General features: G+C 40.3%; 1 protein-coding gene across 2 annotated transcripts in view; it reads right to left on the bottom strand.

The window, feature by feature from the left end:
• Positions 1–21236, bottom strand: part of CYB5R4 (cytochrome b5 reductase 4) — an 85908-nt gene that overhangs the window by 7766 nt on the left and 56906 nt on the right. For both annotated transcript variants that reach the window (XM_075923822.2, XM_075923823.2), the window contains 4 exons: positions 19520–19660; positions 6482–6634; positions 5699–5849; positions 3354–3440 (listed from right to left, as the gene is read on the bottom strand). In XM_075923822.2, coding sequence (XP_075779937.1) covers positions 3354–3440; positions 5699–5849; positions 6482–6634; positions 19520–19660 — 532 coding nt within the window. The remainder of the gene's footprint in view (positions 1–3353; positions 3441–5698; positions 5850–6481; positions 6635–19519; positions 19661–21236) is intronic.

Raw genomic sequence — 21236 nt, 5'->3', positions numbered from 1 at the left:
GGAGGCTTGAAACTGGAGTATTCTTACAAAACTTAAAGGACAGTCTCTAAGGTGGCGGTGGCCTGTGAATGCTGGATCCTTCCTTGGCTAAGGTATAAATTAGGAAACAGTTCAAAGGCAATAAGAAATGCCTATTAGAAAAGATTTTATTAAATAAAGTATAAAGCCTAAGTTGTATCTGTTTATTTACTATGTCACTTGTATGTTTGCTCTCCCTTATTTCATCATTAAATCTTTTTTATTAAATAAAACTTTTGCTTATTTTTACCTGAAGAGAGGTTTGTTATGCAACCTACAAGGCGCATGGGACACAAATGAATTGATAACTGGGGTCTGGTTTCAAAGCTTCGGCAGTGTCAAATCAGAGGAGGAAAGTCCAAGTGTCTAGCAGCTGACAACTCAGGAAAGATGGATTTGAGGTGGCTTGGGACTACAAGGGCTGTTGGTGTCACCCAACAGGGAGTAACTCATCTAGTGGAAGTCAGGTGAGACCTGTGCTTATTTTACATGGTTTTACTTTTGAGTGCAGTTCTACCACCACAAAAAAAAAAAAAAACCCCACCCACACACCTATATTTTTAAGTTACACTTCATGATAAAATATAAATATTTGTAATAAAGTACTGTACACTTTGTATTGTGTTGCAATTGAAATCTATATTTGAAAATGTAGAAAAAATTCAAAAATAGTAAATAAATTTCAATTGATAGTCTATTTTTAAACAGTTCAATAAAACTGAATCATAATTTTTACATTGTAATTATTTTTTGAATTAATCACTTGAACTAACTGTGATTAACTGACAGCCCTATTTAATCTTTTTTTCTTATTACCAGCCCTGAAAATTCAGCCTGGCTTCTGACAGACATGTTGGGTTCTTTACATCTCATACAGCATATCATTAATAAAGTTCCTCAGGCCATGACGTGCAATGAACTCCTGTGGAAAGCCACTGCCTTCAAAGGCTTTTCACAAGTGTAACTAATGGAAATATTCTGTTGAAGCATACACATGATGGAACAGAATCTGCAGCCTGCTGGGGTCCATAAAAGTGTTCTCTTTCAGTGCTAATGCAAGTAGAAGGCAGTAAACACAATTTTATCACTAAATACATGTTTTTCTTAATATGCCCAGAGGCAAATGTCACTGTCCAAGTGACACCATCTGTGGCACTTTCAAATTAAGAAAAGCTTTTTGCTTGAATCAAATCTTACTACCAACCCTATCTCTATGAGAATCGACAACAGATTGTCACACACATAATATTCTCTCTACCCTGCAATGTTCTAGTCCCAATTACTCAAGAAAACATTGAAGCAAAGTAACCCCTGAAGTTGTTAGTATTAAAGTCATTTTTCTGCTACATTAAATCCCGTCACCTACTTTAAAAGTTTAAAGAACACATCCTTGATACTGTTTATATCTTATTTTATACACAAACCCTGTTTTATTATAATTATTAATAATAAAAAATCTGCGATAGTCTATTTTTTTTTGTCAAGGTCAAATTTTTTGGTCAAGGAGCCAAGATACAGACTCCAGAGAAATATTTTTCACATTTCAGTAATGAGTAAACAAAAAAAATCACGATCCGTTAAATAGCATCTGTTGGTCCAGATTTGGCCCACAGTGCACCTAGTGACTGCCTCTAAAACAAAATTATTCTCCAGTTCAGTAACTTTTGTAGGAGAAAAAGAGCCTGAAGCATAGGCCTAGTTTAAGTCCTGAGACCTGAACCAAAGTAAACAAGAGTTATATTATGAGTAACAGACAGGCCTTGCAAGTCAGTGTCTGGGACATGAAATCAGCACTATAACTGCTAGCACTGCTAAAAGCACACAAAATATGTAAATACATTCCACCAGGACAGCACAAAGACATCACAACTTAGCACATGATAAAATAGTTTGACAAAAAGTGATAAATAGTAATATTTTGTCTGACACATGAGGAGTGAAAGCATAACAATGGGTAGTGAATAGGAATATCTTGGAAGAAAGTATAAGGGGAGGTACCAAACGTGTCATTAATGCGTAAGATGATATGGAAGGTGTGTAGCACTGATTGTCTCAGTCTATAAATATTGGGGTACCTCGACTTAAATCTTTCTCTGGCCTACGAGGCAATAATGAACCCATACTACTGACTGAGAGTGTTAATTGTCACAGATACAAAGCGTTGAGGCTCAGGGCTGCATGGCTACCAACGACTACCAATATACTCCGTTCAACAATAAATGTGCCTTCGTATCTTATCTGAGTCTGTGGTCTTTGGGGGCTTTCTTGAAGTTTATTATGCTAGCTATCTGTGCAGAGCTGGTGTGATATTCTGAGGAAATGTACAAAAACACACACAGATGAATGTATATCATCACGGACAGAAAAGACGACGTGTCTGAACACCACACCAGTGAATCCTGAATTTTCTACATCGCTGTCCTGAACTACTACAACTTTAATAAATTAATACTATTAATACTGTGAACAAATGAATTTAAAATAATTTGTCCTAAGCCATAGCTGTGCATTTCTTGTAATTGGGGGAAAAAAAATCACATTTATTCTTAATTTTGTATGGCAAGCAAACTGACATTTATTATCGGGGGGGGGGGGGGGCGCAGAAGAAATGATATTACATATCATTACAATATTAACGTTAATTTCCACATACGCATTTTAAACTTTTTCACTTTTTTCACCTAGTAACACTACGATATTGAATGGCACGCAGAATAATGTTGATTATAGGAGCTTTTAAGCCATTCTGTTAACTATTTCTACATTTTATAATCCCATGATTGGAAATCTGGTTGCTGATTTTTTAAATCAGATATTCACTTCTTTTAACTCTGGATTTTAACTCACTATTTGAGATCTTAACTAAAAGGCGTTTTTGTCAGTGTTGAAAAATTTACAAGATTTTTTGGCTGTTTCTGAAATATATTGTAAAATGCCAGAGAACAATTAAGCACTAGCAGACATCATCAGAATCAGAGCAAAACTAGCCGCCAGATCACATCATTCTTTGTAGGCAGTCATCACCAACAAGCAATACACTTTAACAGATTTATGAGCATTAGGATGAGTGCTGATGTTCCAGATTTGATGCATAATTTTACTGGAGGGTTGGGTTTTTTTTTTAAATGTTTCCCAAATTGTGTAACTATCAGATAGTTTTGGCTGGAAAAAAAAATGGTGCCAGATCTTCTCCTATGCCAACTGTAATGATCAATAATGAATGATCAATACAGCACCTAGTATCATGGGGTTCTGGGCTTGTATTATAGCACCTTGGTGCTCTAGTTCCAACAACACATATTTTATAAATGAAATTCTACAAAAATATTGATTACCTTTTATCTTTCAGGGCTAACTGCTCCAGCTGATTTCTCCAAAGTATATCATCTTCTGTTTTGTTGAAGAACATCAACTTCACTATTCTTAAGAAAAAAAAAATCACACAAATACACAACTGCAATATCAATATCTAATTACATAGAAATAATTATAAACAAACAAAGAAAATACTTCACATCTCCAGAACTACTGAATTATGCAACAAGTCATAATCTCTTAAGGACAAAAGTGGAATACATTTTCTAGGAATTCCACAGGCTTTAGTAACAGGATCATATACCTACCTAATAGTTTTTCTTTAGTATTTCAGTGGTATCTAAGCATTACTGTGCTATGCTATTTAAATTGATAAGGAAGTAAAACCCTGCATACCTGTAAGTAATTTTATCATTATACAGTACATGTTAAACTGATCAAGTCTGAGTTTCAAAATAGTGATGATGGATTCTGGTTTTATCATTTGCCATTAGTTTTATAAATTGCAGTACATTATAAGCTAATCTGGTTTTGAAAATATTTAGGTGAAAACGGGTGCTGTAGAGATATTAACACAACAGTCCAACAGTGACTTCTCACTGGAACACAGTACCGATACAATATGCTTCTAATTTTAAATTGAAGTTAATGTAACATCCATCATACCAAATGACCCCAGAACAATTTACAAACTTCAGGTATGTAGAGTGATTAGATATTATTGTTATAGACATTTCAGAAATAGTAGACACAAGAGTCACTTCATCAACCCGCTGAATACAGCTAACCATCTTGGTGACTGGCTGCAGCAAGAGGACAGTAGTGATCAAGGCCCCAGTGCTCCTGCGGTGCATTAGATCTATATAATGCTGCATAGTCTCCTCTCACAGCACTCATTTAGTTTAATCAACACAGGGTTTTTAAGCATTTTTTTTCTACATGAATTTTGACATGGCTCTCAAATGTTCATGTGCTACAATTTTTTGTACTCATAAGTAACTACAACACAAGTCATTTGAGAAAGCTAGAGATGATGGGAGCTGAATGAGAGGCAAGGGGAAGAGACAAAAGATGGTTTTAGTATGGGGTATTATTGGTATTCAGGAAGCAGCTGAAGTTTCTAACGCTGAGAGGGATGCATCCCCTCTTTCCATCCTTTATGGGCAGGGGTCGAATGACTAAAGGCTTGCCTACATGCAGAATTACACCAATTTAAATTAAGATGCAATTTTAAGCCACTTTAGTTAAAATGGTATGAATGGCTCTGCCCACACTTAATCAGTCTACCACAGATTTCTTTCAACTTAGCATAAATTAATTAGGAACAGGTTTATAATTAAAACAATCATTATTCCAGCATGTATGTAATAAATCTATTAAAGATGCTTGCATTCCACATTTCTTGGCAATTGCATTTTACTGAACAGGTTTAACTAAGCTGATACAAATGTACATAGATGTAGTCTGTATCTGATGGAGGGATGCAGATTTCAATTCCTCATATTCAACAATAATATTAGCTTGTGGATAAAGAGTTAACATAGATATTTAAGTTACCATAGGCCAGAGTTAACATACAATTGACATGAGTCAAAGCTATAGCTACAATTCAGCAGAAAGTTGACGCTATGCAACTCTGCTATGTAAATAACATAACTGGAGTCAATGTACCTTAAGAGAAGTTACTGTGGGGTCTATACCATGGGAGAGGATGGATGTGGGGATTGGAGGACAAGATCAATGGCAGACATTCTCCCATTGATTTCCTTTACTCTTCTCATCTAGGGTAGCAATGTTCAAATTAGTTTAATCAACTAATCGACTAGTCGACAGGCAGGGGAGCCACAAGGGAGTTAGTTCCTAGCCTCAGGAGCTAACTCTGCTGCGGCTCTGCCTTTTAAATGTATTAAGAGCTGTCGGGCTCTTAATGCATTTAAAAGTCTGAAGCACAGCAGGGAAGGAGATGACCCAGAGCAAGCCGGGACAGCTGATTCCCAGCTCATGCCTGGTCCCTGCTATTCCCCTGCCTCCTGTGGGCCCCACGGAGATGGTGCTGGGGGGAACCGGCTTTTATGCTTATAACTAAGACACTGATCTTTCAGATTCCACAGGGCAAGAGACAATAATATACCATCTGGTACCAATGAAAAATACCAGCAGCTTCTAGTCACCATCTATGCTTGAGCTTCCAATTCTGCACATGAAGGAAAACGTCCCTGAAATAAACAAGGCTTATAGAATCTAAGGTACAACACTTCCTAATCCATTTCTGTTATTCCTGCAGAACCGATTTCAGACATTTATCTTCCATTTCCTCATTAAAGATTTATCTGGTTTGGTACCAAACCATAAGGAGAATACATACCTCACAGTACAAACATTAGTCAGAACATAGTTCAGTAATTTAATCATTGGTGTAAAGCCTGTGCCTGCTGCCAACAAAAAGAGATCTTCTAAAGTTTGAACTTGCGACTTCTTGAAGCTACCTTCAGAATTGCTCACAGAAATATAGTCTCCTATACAACAAACAGAATACTAAATGTTAATGTAGCGGGACTCAGAATACTGGTGACTTATTCTATTCAAGTTCTTATGCTGCCTTCATCACTGTAGTATGAATATTTTCAAAAACTGTGCCATGTGTACACATTATGTCAGTGCATTCTCTAATTCTGTCACCAGTGGAAAAAATGGATGTGCAATGTATTTTTTTTTGCGGGGGTGGGAATTGGTATAAATACACACACACGGCTATGTTTTAGATTAGTGACGACAGAGTCAAAAGTGTGTCATGCATTTGGAGCAACAAGCATTGAGGATTGTGCTAACATCACTCACACAAAAATGAACTTTGTTTTCTCCCAAATAGCAGAGAAAACGAAAAATAATGTATTTAGGGAAAAAAAACCCTTACATTAAAAATAATTATTTTTTAGAAAAATTCTAGAAGTTTAGACCTCATTATATATATTTTACAGCATACAGTTCCTAGCAAAATTAGACAGGATACAGCTAAAGGAATACAAGTTTCAAATATTAAATTGAACAAGGGCAAAGTAGAAAGCTGGCTCATACATAAGTTGGTCCCAACTTAAAAAGACTTCGGTGGGGGAAACAGCTAAATTATTTAGTGAAAGAAAACACTTACCAATTTGCAGGTGGTCGAGTTCTGGTGTGAACAGTCCATTGGGATAAATTTTCACCATTAAAATTAGGTGTGTACTATCATGGCAAAATGGTTCTTTGAAATCTGATTTCAAGGAGCAAGATACAGGTGTATATGGTTTCACTATCTCAGTACCTATACAAATAGAGGCAAAAAGCAAAATGAAACTTACCACACAAAAGAAATCAGACCAAGAAATTTAAATGTGATCATATTCATTAAACCATCTGTCTTCTCCTATAATCTCTCAGCAGCTTTTTTAAAAATATATAAAACAGGTTTTAATCACAAAGAAAAGTAAACACAGCGAAGCGCTATTTCTACACCAAACTACTATAAGACAAGTCTCAGCTAACTTAACTCCAGTGAGCGAAGAGTAAAATGTGTTGCTGTACACATCCCCATCTAGAGCCTTTCCACCTAATTTCAAACAATTTATGGCAAAAAGAAATTTTCATAACACATCGCACCACACACTTTCAAGATGTATGTCCCTTCATGCGCACATTTATAACTAGCTTTGCCTGTTCAGCCCTTGCACATGCCTTATGCCTCCTTGTATCAGACACTGACATTATACATGGTTATGCGAGCAAGCTTATCTCAGTTGTTCTTTACTAAGATTTTCTAAGGAACAATGAAAGCAGAGGGCAACAACAGAGCCTCCATAGGGGCATACATCTTAAAGAACTACAGTTACTGCACAGGATAATGTTTCCTCCTCCTTTGAGGAGTATTCCTATGAGTGATCTACTCCAAGTGATCTCCGAGCAGTATAACCAGAAGGAGCAGGGAGCTTCAAAACAGGATTTGGAACTGAAGATAGTTTCACCAAGTGCTACTTCGGATCTAATGGCAAGCAGGAGGGCCTAATACTTTGAAAACACAAGAACTGAGATCCAGAGGTAGCAGTTATACATAGCTCAGAAACCGAGATGATCTTCAAAAATGCAGAAGATGTCACTTGCAACCTGACTGAGTACATTCTCATCCCTGGGGCACCTGTAGATTCATAACAAGGAGATACAAAATCTGGACTCCCTTTTGGGGGCCTGTGATTTTCCACACAGTGGTTTAGGAACGGACTTTGGAACAAAAGGGTCCCATTGTAAGTTAAAGCTATTGGTTATTCTTCACACTCCCACAACTCAAGGAGGACATGCTAGTGTTCTGTCTCAGGTCAAGTTGACAGCAGGAACTGAGGGCAGTTGGCCCATGTACCCTTACAGAGATTTAGTATTTGCCCTGAGGTGGCAAAGAAAGCACATGCAGACTGAAAAGCCACTGCTAACTAGAAATCTCTGATAAAAAATATGAGAGATGCATGCACATCTGAAGTAGAACACTTAGAGGGCCACTATTCAAAAAACAACATTTTGTAAACTAAACACTGAGCCACAGCATGTGCAATGTTATATTTAAATATTTATAAAAAACCTTGTGCAATATGAAGAAGAATTATAAACAATGGTTTCATACAATATCACATCCAACCTCTTGTTAAATACTGAACATACTTTAAAAAGATCTATTCATAGTCAATAGCACTTGAGATTAGGTTTGTCTAAATCTTCACCTTCAACAGGAATTGTGAAATGATTATCTTCTCAACTGGAATGATTATGTGCTGTACTGCACATGAGAAATAGTTTTGCTGTTAAAGTACTACTTGTCATTGGCTTCAACTAGATTTAACTCCCTGGTAGTCCACAGATAGTATTAAGTTGCTTAAGAGGCTGATAAAGAATGGTAACACAACCTTTTGAGTTTGTTTTTTAATAGACTTATTTTGGCTTAATCCCCTTTACTGAAGTTCACATGTTTTCATACACTTTTTAATTTGGAGTTCTCATTAATTTGGTTTAAAAGATATCTTCAGAATTGTGAGAAAAAAAGTGGAGAAGTACAATGTTATTAATTTATTGTTCCCACAGAATCATAGAAATGTAGGGCTAGAAGGGATCAAAAGTCACCTAGTCTAGTGCCCTATGCAGACATGTGCTTATTTTAATCTATTCTTAACAATGGCCAACAATAGGGATTCCACAGTCTTCCTTGGAAGTCTATTCCAGTATTTAATGACCCTTGTAGCTAGACATTTTTTTCTTAATAACTAATTTAAATCCCCCTTGATACAGATTAAGCCCATTACTTCTAGTTCAGTCTTCAGAAAGTAAGAAAAAAAATCATCACCTTCTCTTTAGAACCATTTATATACTTGAAGACTGGTATGAGATCCTCACCTCAGTCCCCTCTGCTTCAGACTACATGAACCCAGACTGTCTCCACTATGTCCATATCTCTATGAAAGTACTGTGCCTACAGCTGGTCACAATACTGCAGGTGGGTCCCCACCAGTACTGGAACTACCACCTATGATTTATATATGACACTCCTGTGTTAATATACCTAGAATAATATTAGCCTTCTTTACAACTTGCAACACATTATCAACTCATTTTCAGTTTGTGATATACTATAACCCCCAATCCTTGTCTGTAGTACTACCACATTAGTCAGTTATTTCCCATTTTGTAGCTGTCCATTGGGTTTTTCCCTCCTAATTGTAATGTTCTGCATTTCTCTATTGAATTTAATCTTGTTGATTTCAAACCTATTTTCCAGTTTATCAATTTGAATTTTAATCCTGTCTTCCACAGTGCCTGCAACCCCTCTCACCTTGGTATCATCCAAGTCATTAATCAAAATATTGACTAGATCCATGCCTGGGCAAATCCCTGTGGGACCTAACAGATATATCTTTCCATTTTAACACCAAACCATTTTATAGAGTGCTTTTCAAGAACTGTACTTTTCTCAACTGTCTACATTCTGACGACAGGACTTCTCTATTCTCTCAGCAAATCAGAATGTTGATCTTTAGGGTACGTTTCAATTACATGGCTCCGTCGATGGAGCCATGTAGATTAGTGTACTTGAAAAAGGGAAATGAAGCGGCGATTAATTAAATCGCCACTTCATTTACATCGAAATGGCTGCCATGCTGTGCCAATCAGCTGTTTGGCAGCACAGCGCAGTAGTCTGGACGCTCTGCGGTCGACAACAGAAACCTTTGTCGACCACCCCGGTAAACCTCATTCCATGAGGCATAACGGGGAAGTTGACAAAGGCTTCCGTTGTTGACCCTGGAGCATCCAGACTACTGCGCTGTGCTGCCAAACAGCTGATCATTTGATGTAAATGAAGTGGCAATTATTTAAATCGCCGTTTCATTTCCCTATGTCTAGAAAGCTCATCTACATGGCTCCGTCGATGAAGCCATGTAGTCTAGACATACCCTGAGTGACCAGTTGAATAACTGTCTTCAGTTGTAAATCTACTAAATCAATCACTTAGCATAGCAGAAATAAAGTCACAGGAGTTGAAGACTCATTGTCACTCACAATGAATGTAAAAATCTCAATGCTCCTTGGCATTTAACTTCAGTAAGTATTATAATCTCACTGTTTATCTAGCTACAGATGATCCATTTCTCTGAGACACTGTTTTAATTGTCATAACTTTCTTACTGTTTATATAAAACCTAAGAGGTTGCAAAAACTAGGAAACATTTCTTGATACTTTAAATGACTGCTTCTTGGAGCAGCTGGTTCTCGAACTCACCAAGGGTGAGGCAATTCTTGATTTAGTCCTAAATGGAGCACAGGATCTTGTAAACGGGACCCCTTGGAAATAGTGAACATTATGTAATAAAATTTAACATCCATGTGATGGGAAAGACACCTCAGCAGCCTAACATTGTGGCATTTAATTTCAGAAAGGGGAACTACACAAAAATGAAGAGATTAGTTAAGCAAAAATTAAAAGGTACAGTAACAAAAATAAAATCCCCACAAGCTGCATGGAAAGTTTTTAAAAAACACCATAATAGAAGCCCAAATTAAATGTATACCCCAAATTAAAAACACGGTAAGAGAACCAAAGAAGTGCCAGCATGGCTTAACAACAAAGTAAAAGAAGCAGTGAGAGATAAACAGGCGTTGTTTAAAAAGTGGAAGTTAAACCCTAGTGAAGAAAACAGAAAGGAGCATCAACTGTCAAATTAAGTATAAAAATAATAACAAAAGCCAAAACGGAGTTTTAAGAACAGCTAGCCAAAAAATAAAAAAGTAATAGCAAAATATTTTTCAAATTCATCAGAAGCAGGAAGCCTGCTAAATCACCAGTGGGGCCTCTGGACGATCGAGAGCAATCAAAGACGATAAAGTCACTGCAGAGAAACTAAATGAATTCTTTGCTTCAGCCTTCACAGCTGAGGAGATTAGGAAGATTCCCAAACCTGAGTCATTTTTTGGGGGGTGACAAGTCTGAGGAATTGTCCCAGATTGAGGTGTCATTAGAGGAGGTTTTGGAACCAACTGATTAACTTTATAGTAACAAGTCACTGGGACCCTTGATGGCATTCACCCAAGAGTTCTGAGGAAGAACGGCTTTTCGACAAAGAGGGGGAAGGTTTCGCCCAAAAAGCCGTGTCTTAACTACTTTCACTTTCGAAAGCTCTGCTTTCAAAAGTGAGATTGGAAGAAGATATGCAAACGCCCACGGAATTTGCATATTCTTTCGACACTTTTGCATAGCCTAGATAAGCCCTATCAGAGGCTGGGAATGGGTAAAGGGATAAGGATTGCTTGAAGATTCCCCGTTCTGTTTACTCTCTCTCAGACATCTGGCATTGACCACTGTCAGAAGACAGGATACTGGGCTAGATGGACCTTTGGTCTGACCCAGCATGGCCGTTCTTATGTCCTTATGACATCAATATGGCAACTTAAAGTTTTCTTCCTACTTGAAAATAATATATTTGGAAAATAGCAACATCTCTAAATGCAATATTTGCTATGGGGGAGACAGGAAGGCTTTCTTCATAATGCCAACAAAAATGGATGGGATGGGTGTAGGAGAAAGGAAGGGAAAAAAAATAGTGAATTAGAGTGTTCAAGTTATAGGAAGCTGATAGAGGAGATGCAATACCATCTACATGTTTTGTTAGTCTTTAAGGTGCTGCTAGATTATTCGTTGTTTTTCTAGTTACAGACTAACTTGGCTACCCCTCTGAAGCTTTTCATAACTCCAAGCACTAACAGTGACATAGGTCCCCACTGGGAGACTGATCAATGAATGACAAAAGCTAAACTAAATGTTGTGAAGAGAAAAAAAAGTACGTAAAAAATTCAGTTTAAAATAGACTGGACACATTTTTTAGCAACTTAATATTACACAACATTCCTGAAATAAAGGTTTCAGCAATACTTCTCACGGTCCTTACCTAAAATACTCCTATCACTCTGTCTTTTGTTATGGTTTTGCATAATTAACAAAGCATCAAAATTTTCTCTTTATATAATCTTTTCATCAATGTCTCACCTTTTACAGAACCTTTTTGAAAATATGCAGTGGGGAATTTGAACCAATTTTAGCCATTAATTAACAAGTGAGAAATTATTCTCAATGTGTTTTTTGTATTTATTTTTCCCCACACATTGCACCTCTGTTGCCTGCTATGCAGTACACATTGGACCTCCCTTATCCAGCACCCAGCGGGCATCCTGTCTTGCCTCCCCCTCCGCAACCTAGCTGGGCTGCTTGGCCAGCTACTGCCAGCTCCCTGAATGGCACAGGCTCCAGCTCCTGCTGCAGGGTTCCATCCCAGCCCTCTGCTCCATGGGGCTGCTGCTTTAGCCCCACGTTTCTGGAAGCTGCCAAGGGACTCCAGTCCTGCGCTCCCAAGGGCTACCTGTAGTGTTTCGCCCCATGTGGACATGGGCTGTCTGGGGACTCCAGCCCCAGCCCCATGCTACTGCAGGCTGCAGCAGGTCTCCGGCCTAGCATTCCCAGGGGTTGCCATGGGGTTCTGGTCCCAGCCCTGCGTTCCCAGGGGCTGCTGCAGGACTTTGGTCCTGTGCTGACACAGACTGCCTGGGGATTCCGGTCTCTGTCCCGTGTTACTGCAGCCTGCTATGGGGCTCCCGCTTGGTCTCGCATTCCCGGGCCCTGCTGCAGGTTCCGGAACCAGCTGCACGCTGCAGAAGACTGCTGCGGGAGCTCTGGGCCCATGCTCTTGGGGACTGTCAGAAGAGTCCAGGCCTGCGCTGCCGCAGGCTGCCAAGGGACTCCATCCCAGGTCCTGCACTGCCTGCAGCTAACCCTGTTTTCTCCCAGCCCCAGTTGTCCCTCCTGCCCTTCGGCTCCCGGACTCTCTGGTCCATAGAATGCTGGTTTTTAGAGGTACAACCTGTAACATTGGGACATTGAACTAATCAGCTTTTCACACACTTCAGTTCATTTGCATACTTTGCTAAAATCACTATTTGCCCTGGTTGTCATGGCTACCTTTGATGACTGATTTACCTCAGAAGACTACAACTTTATTACATAGAGAGTCCCAATGAACAGTAATCAAAACATGGCAGGTTCTGATATGCTTTTACTGTATGCCTTTGAATCTGACCTATAAATTAGACTGTTTCTTTTCAAATGGTAATTTTTACTTTTCTCAAAAAGAGTTGTGTGAAAGTAAGCTACTTTCTACAGCTCTTTTTCATTACTATTTATATGCTTCTTTCACATTGGAGATTATGCTTTGAACATTTACCTTTTTAAAGAAGGGAAATTACAGGCATGAGTCCCAACTAAAACTGCTACCCAGTTATTAAGTCTGTCATTTAGATGCTGCAGGAACAAAGAAGTTACATTAAAAGCATGAGTTGTTTGCAAACAGTTTTATTTAATTACTTTCAGTATATTGGTCAACATGGCACTGAGTGGTGAAATATGGAGATTCAAAGATGGCAAATGCAATAAACCGTACATATAAGAAAGGGAGGTGAACGACTAATCGACCATCCTATAAGCAAATGCTTATCGGATAGTCAACACACTAGCCGACTAATTGCTTCCCTCCTCCCCCTTGCTGCCTCTATTAGGAAAAGGCAGCAAGGGAGGGAAGTGGAAGGAATTCTTCAAAGCAGCAGTGCCGCATGGATCCCAGGGCCAGACCCTGGGCTCCATGTGGCGCTGCCACTTCGAAATGCTGCGTGCAGCCCAGGGTCTACTGCTTTGAAATGGAGTCCTCAGCTGGCCTTGGACTGCACTTGGCATTTGAAAATGGCAGCGCTGCATGGAGCTTGTGGTCAGCTAGGGACTTCCCCGCTGACTCTAGGCTCCTTGTGGCGCTGCTGCTTTGAAACACTGCGGGGAGCATGGGACCAGTGGGGGACTGCTTGAGTCCCCTGCAGGCCCTGTGCTCCCCACAGTGCTTTCACCTTTGAAGTGTAGCAACAAACCTGGGTGTGTTGCTACACTTCAAAGACGGAGGTGCCCTTATGGACTAATCGATTATTCGATTAGCTGATTATTCTGAATTTAACATCCCTAATATAAGATAACCACTATGTAGGCCTTCTGATTTTAGGTTTTAATAAATACGAAAGAATACCCACAATTTTAAAAAGCTATTTTTAATCTCAAACATTGGGGGGAAAACTAGGACTGATTACAGGTAACTAAGGTTTTGTCTGCACAAAGCACAGGGTTGTGATTTCTAAAGGGTACTAACATGTTGCACAGTAAGTGGTCCATGTAGCCAGCTGGTTCACACTAAAACTTGCCATGAGCACTTTATTGTAATGCTGTGACTCTTAGAGTACCCATATGCCAAAGGGAAGAGGCACCCCAGCATGTAGTAGTAAGCATCAAATGGTGTGATCATCTCACCATTGTCATAATCTGTATCAAAAAAAATATCGTGGAAGGTAACATGTGTGAACTGGAAACACTCTGGCAATTAATATCATCCTCATGTGAGCACTGCCAAAGAGATCGTATTGCCTGTTGTTGGTATCTTGATATCACACTGCAAGGAACAAGCAGGCTTTTGTTGATAATCTGTGATCTTGAGGAGTTTTTAAACACAAGCCTTTAATGGCAAGGTATTTTAAAGTCTCTTTCAGGCCCTCACCTTCTGCACTCTAAATGCCAGAGTGGGGAACAGCCTTGACAACTGCATTTTTTACATCCTTTTTCTAAATTTGAGAATAAACATCTTAGGCTGGAACGAACTGGCTACAATACAAACTTTCCAATTTTGTGTTTTCTGGCTACTTTTACACATGTTTTGTCTCAGCATTTACAGGTATAGTTTTCTCAAAAGGAGCACAGGGCATCAGGTGTTCCAAGAACAGGCTGGCCCCTTTATATTGGCTGCATAATTGGACACAAAGTACCAACAGGCCACTGAGTTTTTTGCTTTTTTATCTTCCCTTGCCCCTTTTTAGTATGGATAAGGCTGTGACTTCCAGGATCTGTCATTGCAAGCATTGAACGGGGAAAGGAAAAGATGATGCAAGTCCCGAGTCTCCTATTCTTTAATCTGCTATTTCAGCTACCATTCACTGTTCCAGTACCTCTCCTTCAGGTCTGAATTCTTGAAGTAGCTGCCCACAGGTGGAATGAAATACAGGCAGTCCCCGACTTACGCGGATCCGACTTACGTCGGATCCGCAGTTACGAACGGGGCTGCCCCAGAGTACACGGACTGCGGGACCTCGCGGTCCTGCCGCCCGTGTACTCTGGGGCTCTCTCTGCATCTCCCTGGTCTGCAGACCAGGAAGACGCAGAGCAAAGCCGTGGAGGGGCTCGGGCAGCCCAGGGGCTCTGGGAACCTACTGGGCAGCGCCCCAGCTGTTCTGTCCCAGGCTCCAGATTCAGCAGCTGTTGAAACTGATCAGGCTGATTCCAGGAAGCTGGGGGCAGAGCAACTCTGCCTCCAGCTTCCTGTAGTCAGCCCGATCAGTTTCAGTGGCAGCAGCTGAATCTGGAGCCAGTTCCGACTTACATACAAATTCAACTTAAGAACAAACCTACAGTCCCTATCTTGTACGTAACCCGGGGACTGCCTGTAACCCCCAGCTGCTGCTAGTGGCAGAGGAGGCACTTGAAGACAGAAGCTGTCTATCCCCCATCAATATGCATCTTTCATTAGTAATAAATACATACATGCCTTTGTGGTAAGAAAGATGGCTGCTACTACAGAGACCATAAGGCCACCAATGACTGCTGTTCCATGCTCCCTACATCTTACTCTTCCAATTAATGAAAATAAATGATTCCTTTCACTAACTAAAAACTATATATCTTAGCTCAAAGGATTTACACGAGCACTCAATGAATTGGAAAAAGTTCAGAAAAGGGCAACAAAAACGATTAGGGGTTTGGAAGGGCTGCCATATGAGAGATTAATAAGACTGGAACATTTCAGCTTAGAAAAGAAGAGACTAATTGGGGATATGATAGAGATCCACAAATCATGACTGCTGCAGAGAAAGTAAATATGGCAACAAGTAAATAACTTTTCCTTAACACAAGACCCAGGAGTCACCAAATAAAATTAATAGAAGGTACCCTGTGTTTAAAACAAACAAAATGAAGCATTTCTTCACACAACACACAGCCTATCTGTGGAACTCGTTGCTAGAGGACACTGTAAAGGCCAAGAATATAATAGGGTTCAAAAAAGAGCTAGACAAATTCATGGAGGATAGGTTTATCAAAGGCTATTAGCCAGGGTCAGCAGGAATAGTGTCCCTAGCCTGTGTCAGACAGGAGATGGATCATTTGCTGATTAACAGTTCTGTTTGTTCCTTCTGGGGCCCCAGGCATTGGCCACTGGGCTAAATGGCCATTCTTATGTTATTTAATTCCAAACTCACTCTCTAGAATGGAGATACTTTTAGATTACTTATCTGGAAAACTAGAAAAGGGAACAGACAAAAATAACAGTTAAGGAAAGAGTTCATACCAAAAAAAAGTGTAACTGACTCCCTTGACTTTTGCAGGTATTAATGAGGAGATCTTGCATGATCTAAAAATCAAAAAGGAATCATACAGAAAGTGGAAACTAAGTCCAATTACAAAGGATAAAGATAAGCAAACACCACACGTATGCAGGGGCAAGATTAGAAAAGCAAAGGCACAAAATGAGCTCAACCTAGCTTGAGACATACAGGGTAACACCACAACATTCTATAAATATATTAGAAGCAAGAGGAAGACCAACAACAGGGTAGGCCCACTGATCAGTGAGGAGGGAGAAACGATAATAGGAAACTTTGCCATTTCCAAGGTGCTTAATGACTTCCTTGTTTCGGTGTTCACCAAAAATTTTGATGATGAAGGGATACCTAACATAGTGAACACTAGTGGAAATGGGGTAGGTTTAGAAGTTAAAATTAAAAAAGATCAAATTAAAAATTACTTAGACAAGTTAGATGTCTTCAAGTCACCAGGGGCCTGAAGAAATGCATCCTAGATTACTCAAAGAACTGATAGAGGAGGAATCTGAAACTTTAGCTATCATCTTTGAAAAATCATGGGAGACAGGAGAGATTGTTAGCCCCTTACTAACTCAGTGGGAGTTTTTGGTTGGCCAGCTCCCAGAACCAAAAGGGGAAGGGTCTATGAGAAATCAGGGCCCTGAGACTGAGAGACCCCGGGGACAATGGGAAGAGACCAACACTCCAGCTCAACCAGATTGAAAGGTTGGACAGATCAATGAGAGAATTAGGCCAGGTCCCGTCCTCTGTGTGAGCCGGGATTCTCTGGGTCTTTGTGAGAAAAGGAAAGAGAGCTGAGAAGAGCAGCAGGAAGAGCAAGCTGTGTGGAGAGACAGATCTGCAGTGTCAGAGCCAGACACACACAGCCCAAGGAGCGCAGACCCTGCGCTGAGCAGCAGACCTGCAGTGACCAGAGAGCCAAAGGGGTCAGAGAAGCAACACAAGGAGCTGGAGTCTGGCAAAGCAGCACAGTCTGCAGCTGGGTGTGGTGAGCAGCTGGGACCAGCAAAGGGGGAAAAAGAGGCTCTGGGCAGGGACATGCCATCAGCCAAGAGGCCCTGCAGGCCAAAATGGGAGAGGGGTCCTGCAACTTATAGCCTGAGGCTGTGTGGTCACTGCCAGAACAAGTGTGTCCAATCTGCAGCCTCCCTGCAGCACAGCCAGGGCCTAAGAGAGCCCTGGGACCAATAAGGAACAGACTGAAGTGTCCTTACTCTCTGCAGACTGCTCTTTGTGATGTCCCCATGCTACAGAGCAGGACTATGTGTTCTCATTTAACCATTCTTTTCTTTTTAATCAGTTGTTGTTTAATAAATTGTATTTGCTTTGAACTGTATGAAATGATCACTAGGTCAAGAAAGCATCCTGTGTGAAGAGAGCACCCCGGAGGGGAGACACCCTAGCCCCTACCCCAACTGATTACACGGTCAGGGATTAAGCCCCAGAAAACCTGGGCCCAGCCTTGTTTCGAGGACTCTGCTACTCAGGAGAGTGGAAGGGGAGCCCTCAGTATCAGGGAGGCCTTTGGAAGTGAGAGCGGGGACTCAGATCCTTTCACTGGTCAATTTCACTAGGAACAGAAGCCAGGAAAGTTCCCCACAATAGCGGCACCATTCCCCCGCTTACATAGGCAAATACAACACTGGAATAAATTCCCTAAGGAGGTTGTGGAATCCCCATATCTGGAGATATTTAAGAGCAGGTTAGCCAGACATCTATCAGGGACGATATAGACCATGGTTGGTCCTGCCAAGAGGGCAGGGGACTGGACTTGATCTCTCGAGGTAATTTCCAGTTCAAGTAATCTATGATTAAACAAGCTGGTTTATTTATTTTATTAATACAACTGGATTTGAGTTCTGTTGATCACAAGTTCAGAACACCTGACAAATGTGTGTTTTCCCTCAATCATCTAGCAAGGGCACCTCTCCCTCAGGCTTTCAGGTCCCCACTCAGTTCTTTCCTTTGGTGACCTTTCTGAGTGGATATTTCCAGGCTGCGCAGTTCCCTGCTTCCTTATGTTATTCCTAGCAGAGAAAGGCAGCTTGCTTTCTTTGTCAACAATTGTAAGTTACTTCACAGTTTTTTCCACACATACCTATTTTATTCTAAAACACTACAAAGAAAACATATTAAAAACAATCAAAGAACCTATATAAACACTAAAATTCATTAAAGACCACTCCTACCTTAACATGGACTTTAGCTAAAGCAATTCTTTAAAGTGCCACTCAACAGGCTATTTTTTGTGGTGCATTAAAGCATCCGCTCAGAAAAAACACACCAGGGCCGGCCCACAACATTTTGGCACCTGAGGTGGGGAGCTCAAATGACGGCCCCAGGCCCCCTCACTTGGTCCCAAACTTTGAAAGGTCTCAATTCGGCCTTCTTCCTGTTCTACTCCTCTCATGGTACTGCTCTGCTACCCACATATGCACCAGCAGCAGACAATTTACTACACTCTGGATCCTAGTGGCGCCCCCCCACCACAGTCTGGCACCTGAGGCGGCTGCCTCAGTTCACCTTATGATAGGGCCAGCCTTGAAGCACACACAGATCAAGTTTTGTCCCTCCTTTATACCAGGTGATCTCAAACTGGAGATCTTGCCCCTCAGGGAATCAAGACATTGAGCTGTAAGCCTCCAGCACCATTTTGCCTCTAGCATTTATAATAGTGTTCAACATAAATTGAAAATCCCCACTTTCTCATACAAAAGGAGAAGGCACATTCACATCTGCTGTGTTAAAGGGATCACCAATACAAAAAATTTATAACTGTACAGTTTTCTGAACTGTACTGATCTCGAGTTTCCAGGGCAGATAATTAGTGTTCCTCCTGAGATAGTAATTTCAAAAGGTTGGGTCATTTTTATTCCTTTTATCCCTAGGTTCCTCTTAGGAAATCCACTTCCTACATGTTGATCTAAAAACTCCTTTGAAGTTTCTATTACTTTACAAACACTGCATTAGTCAGTCTTCTAAATTACATACATATAATTCCACAGTAACACAACTGCATTTTGAATACAATGTACATCAATAATATTTAACTTAATTAATAAAGTTCATTCAGGATATTGCAAGAAACTGTCAGTGTGTCACACTGCTAATGATCAAGAAAAAGCACTTTTATTAAGTAATGTTAGTGAATAAATTCAGCTATTCTTACCTGCAATAATTTTTCTGAGGTAAATGTGCTGTCCAACAGGAACCTGGAGGTGAGTACTCTGTGGCAACATTAAGCAGAAAAGTTTGGTATCATGGGTGACTTCTGTCTTAGAAACCAGTTTGCATTTTCTGTAGTACAACCCTAAAAAAGAAGGATTGATTTTTTTTTCCATTTTCATTTTTTAAAATATACCTGTAAATCAGTAAAGGTAGGCTCTGAAGTGCAAAAATATTCAGAAAACTTAATTATATTTGCATAGGGTCTCTATACTGTGATTAATTTCGGCTTTCTAGTCTTCTGTACCTATCAGTGGTAGTATAAAAGATTTTAAAAATATGTACATTTCACCATACAACACACTAAAAATGCAGAAGAATGTAATGAATTTTTATGACATTGTTTTAGAGATTTTATAAACATGATTTTGGTCTGAGGATTGAATATTTGTTCCATTGATATACTCTGAAAAACAGATAAAGGACTGGCATAAAAATGGGGAAGTGCAGATAGAGGACTGAAGTCAGGGGGCAGTAAAACAAAGGTAAAGAGAGTAATTAATGTATATGAAATTTTCCATTAGACTGATCATACTAGCAAAAGAGGTTGCTTTTTTCTTTTTCTAAACTACATTCCATATATTTAGAACACATATAGATCTGCTTACATGAGCATTTAGAGAGAATCTTGCATCGTTGGGGATACAGATTGGACCTCGCTAGTCCAAACGAGAATGATGGGATTTGCCGGACCAGGGAAGGTTCATTCTCTTGTGGCCCATGCTGCCACCGGACTTTGGCTTCAAGCCTGCCCCCGCTGCTGTTCGAGTCCCCTCTGCCGGCCGCAACCCTGCCAGAGCTCTGCAGCTGCGGCTGGAACTCCCTGGCCACTGGAGACAATGGGGCTGGAGCTCTGTCGATGGAGACAGGGCCAGAGCCCTCTGGCTGCCACTGGGTTTGGAGCTGCACAGACGCTGCCAGGCTAGAGCACCATGACCAGTGGGGCCAGAACTCCCCATCATGCCACCCATCCACACCTCCATACACAAACTGAGATGCCAATGCCTCCTACGGCGCTCCTGTCCCGCTGCCAGACTTCCTTGTTTCTGGGCTCTGTGGTCCAGAAACTTCCATGGTTCATGCCGGACCACGGAGTCCCGGTGGTACTACAACCTGTATTAACTATGTTACTGCTAGTGTATAAAGAGCACTGTTGCTTTATCAACCTGTATGTTACTAAAATTGTCTATGCTCCATATACACTAGTGCTTCCATTGTTGCTACCACCAATGGAGCTGTAGCAGTGATGCATTTCCCAAAAAATGTTTACATACATAGCATTTGCTGTTCATGTTCCATTAGGATTGTATTTGGAAATCTTGATTTCTTTTTTAGAACTGTACTGGGAACTTACATGAAGGTAGTGAGAGATGCTCTTAGACCATATGGATTTGCTGCAAACAGAAATTTTTCACATTTTCCTGAAAGATTCAGATTTTTAAAGACCAGAAGGGACTATTGTAAACAATTATGGCCTGCAACTATTCAATTTCAATTGCTGTGATTAACTAGAGTATATCTTCAAAATAACATCCCAACTTTATGAATGGCCAGTAATGGAGAAGCCAAAAAATATCTGCTAAATTGCACCAATATGTAATAATCCCTTCTGTTTAAGTCTGCGCTTTATTTTTAGCTGACATTGGTTTACTTATGAAATA

Source organism: Pelodiscus sinensis, chromosome 3 (assembly GCF_052426305.1).
Source record: "Pelodiscus sinensis isolate ZL-2025 chromosome 3, ASM5242630v1, whole genome shotgun sequence".
NCBI classification, from domain to species: domain Eukaryota; kingdom Metazoa; phylum Chordata; order Testudines; family Trionychidae; genus Pelodiscus; species Pelodiscus sinensis.
The sequence above is the reverse complement of the archived record's forward strand: the minus strand, read 5'-3'. Positions and strand labels throughout refer to the sequence as shown.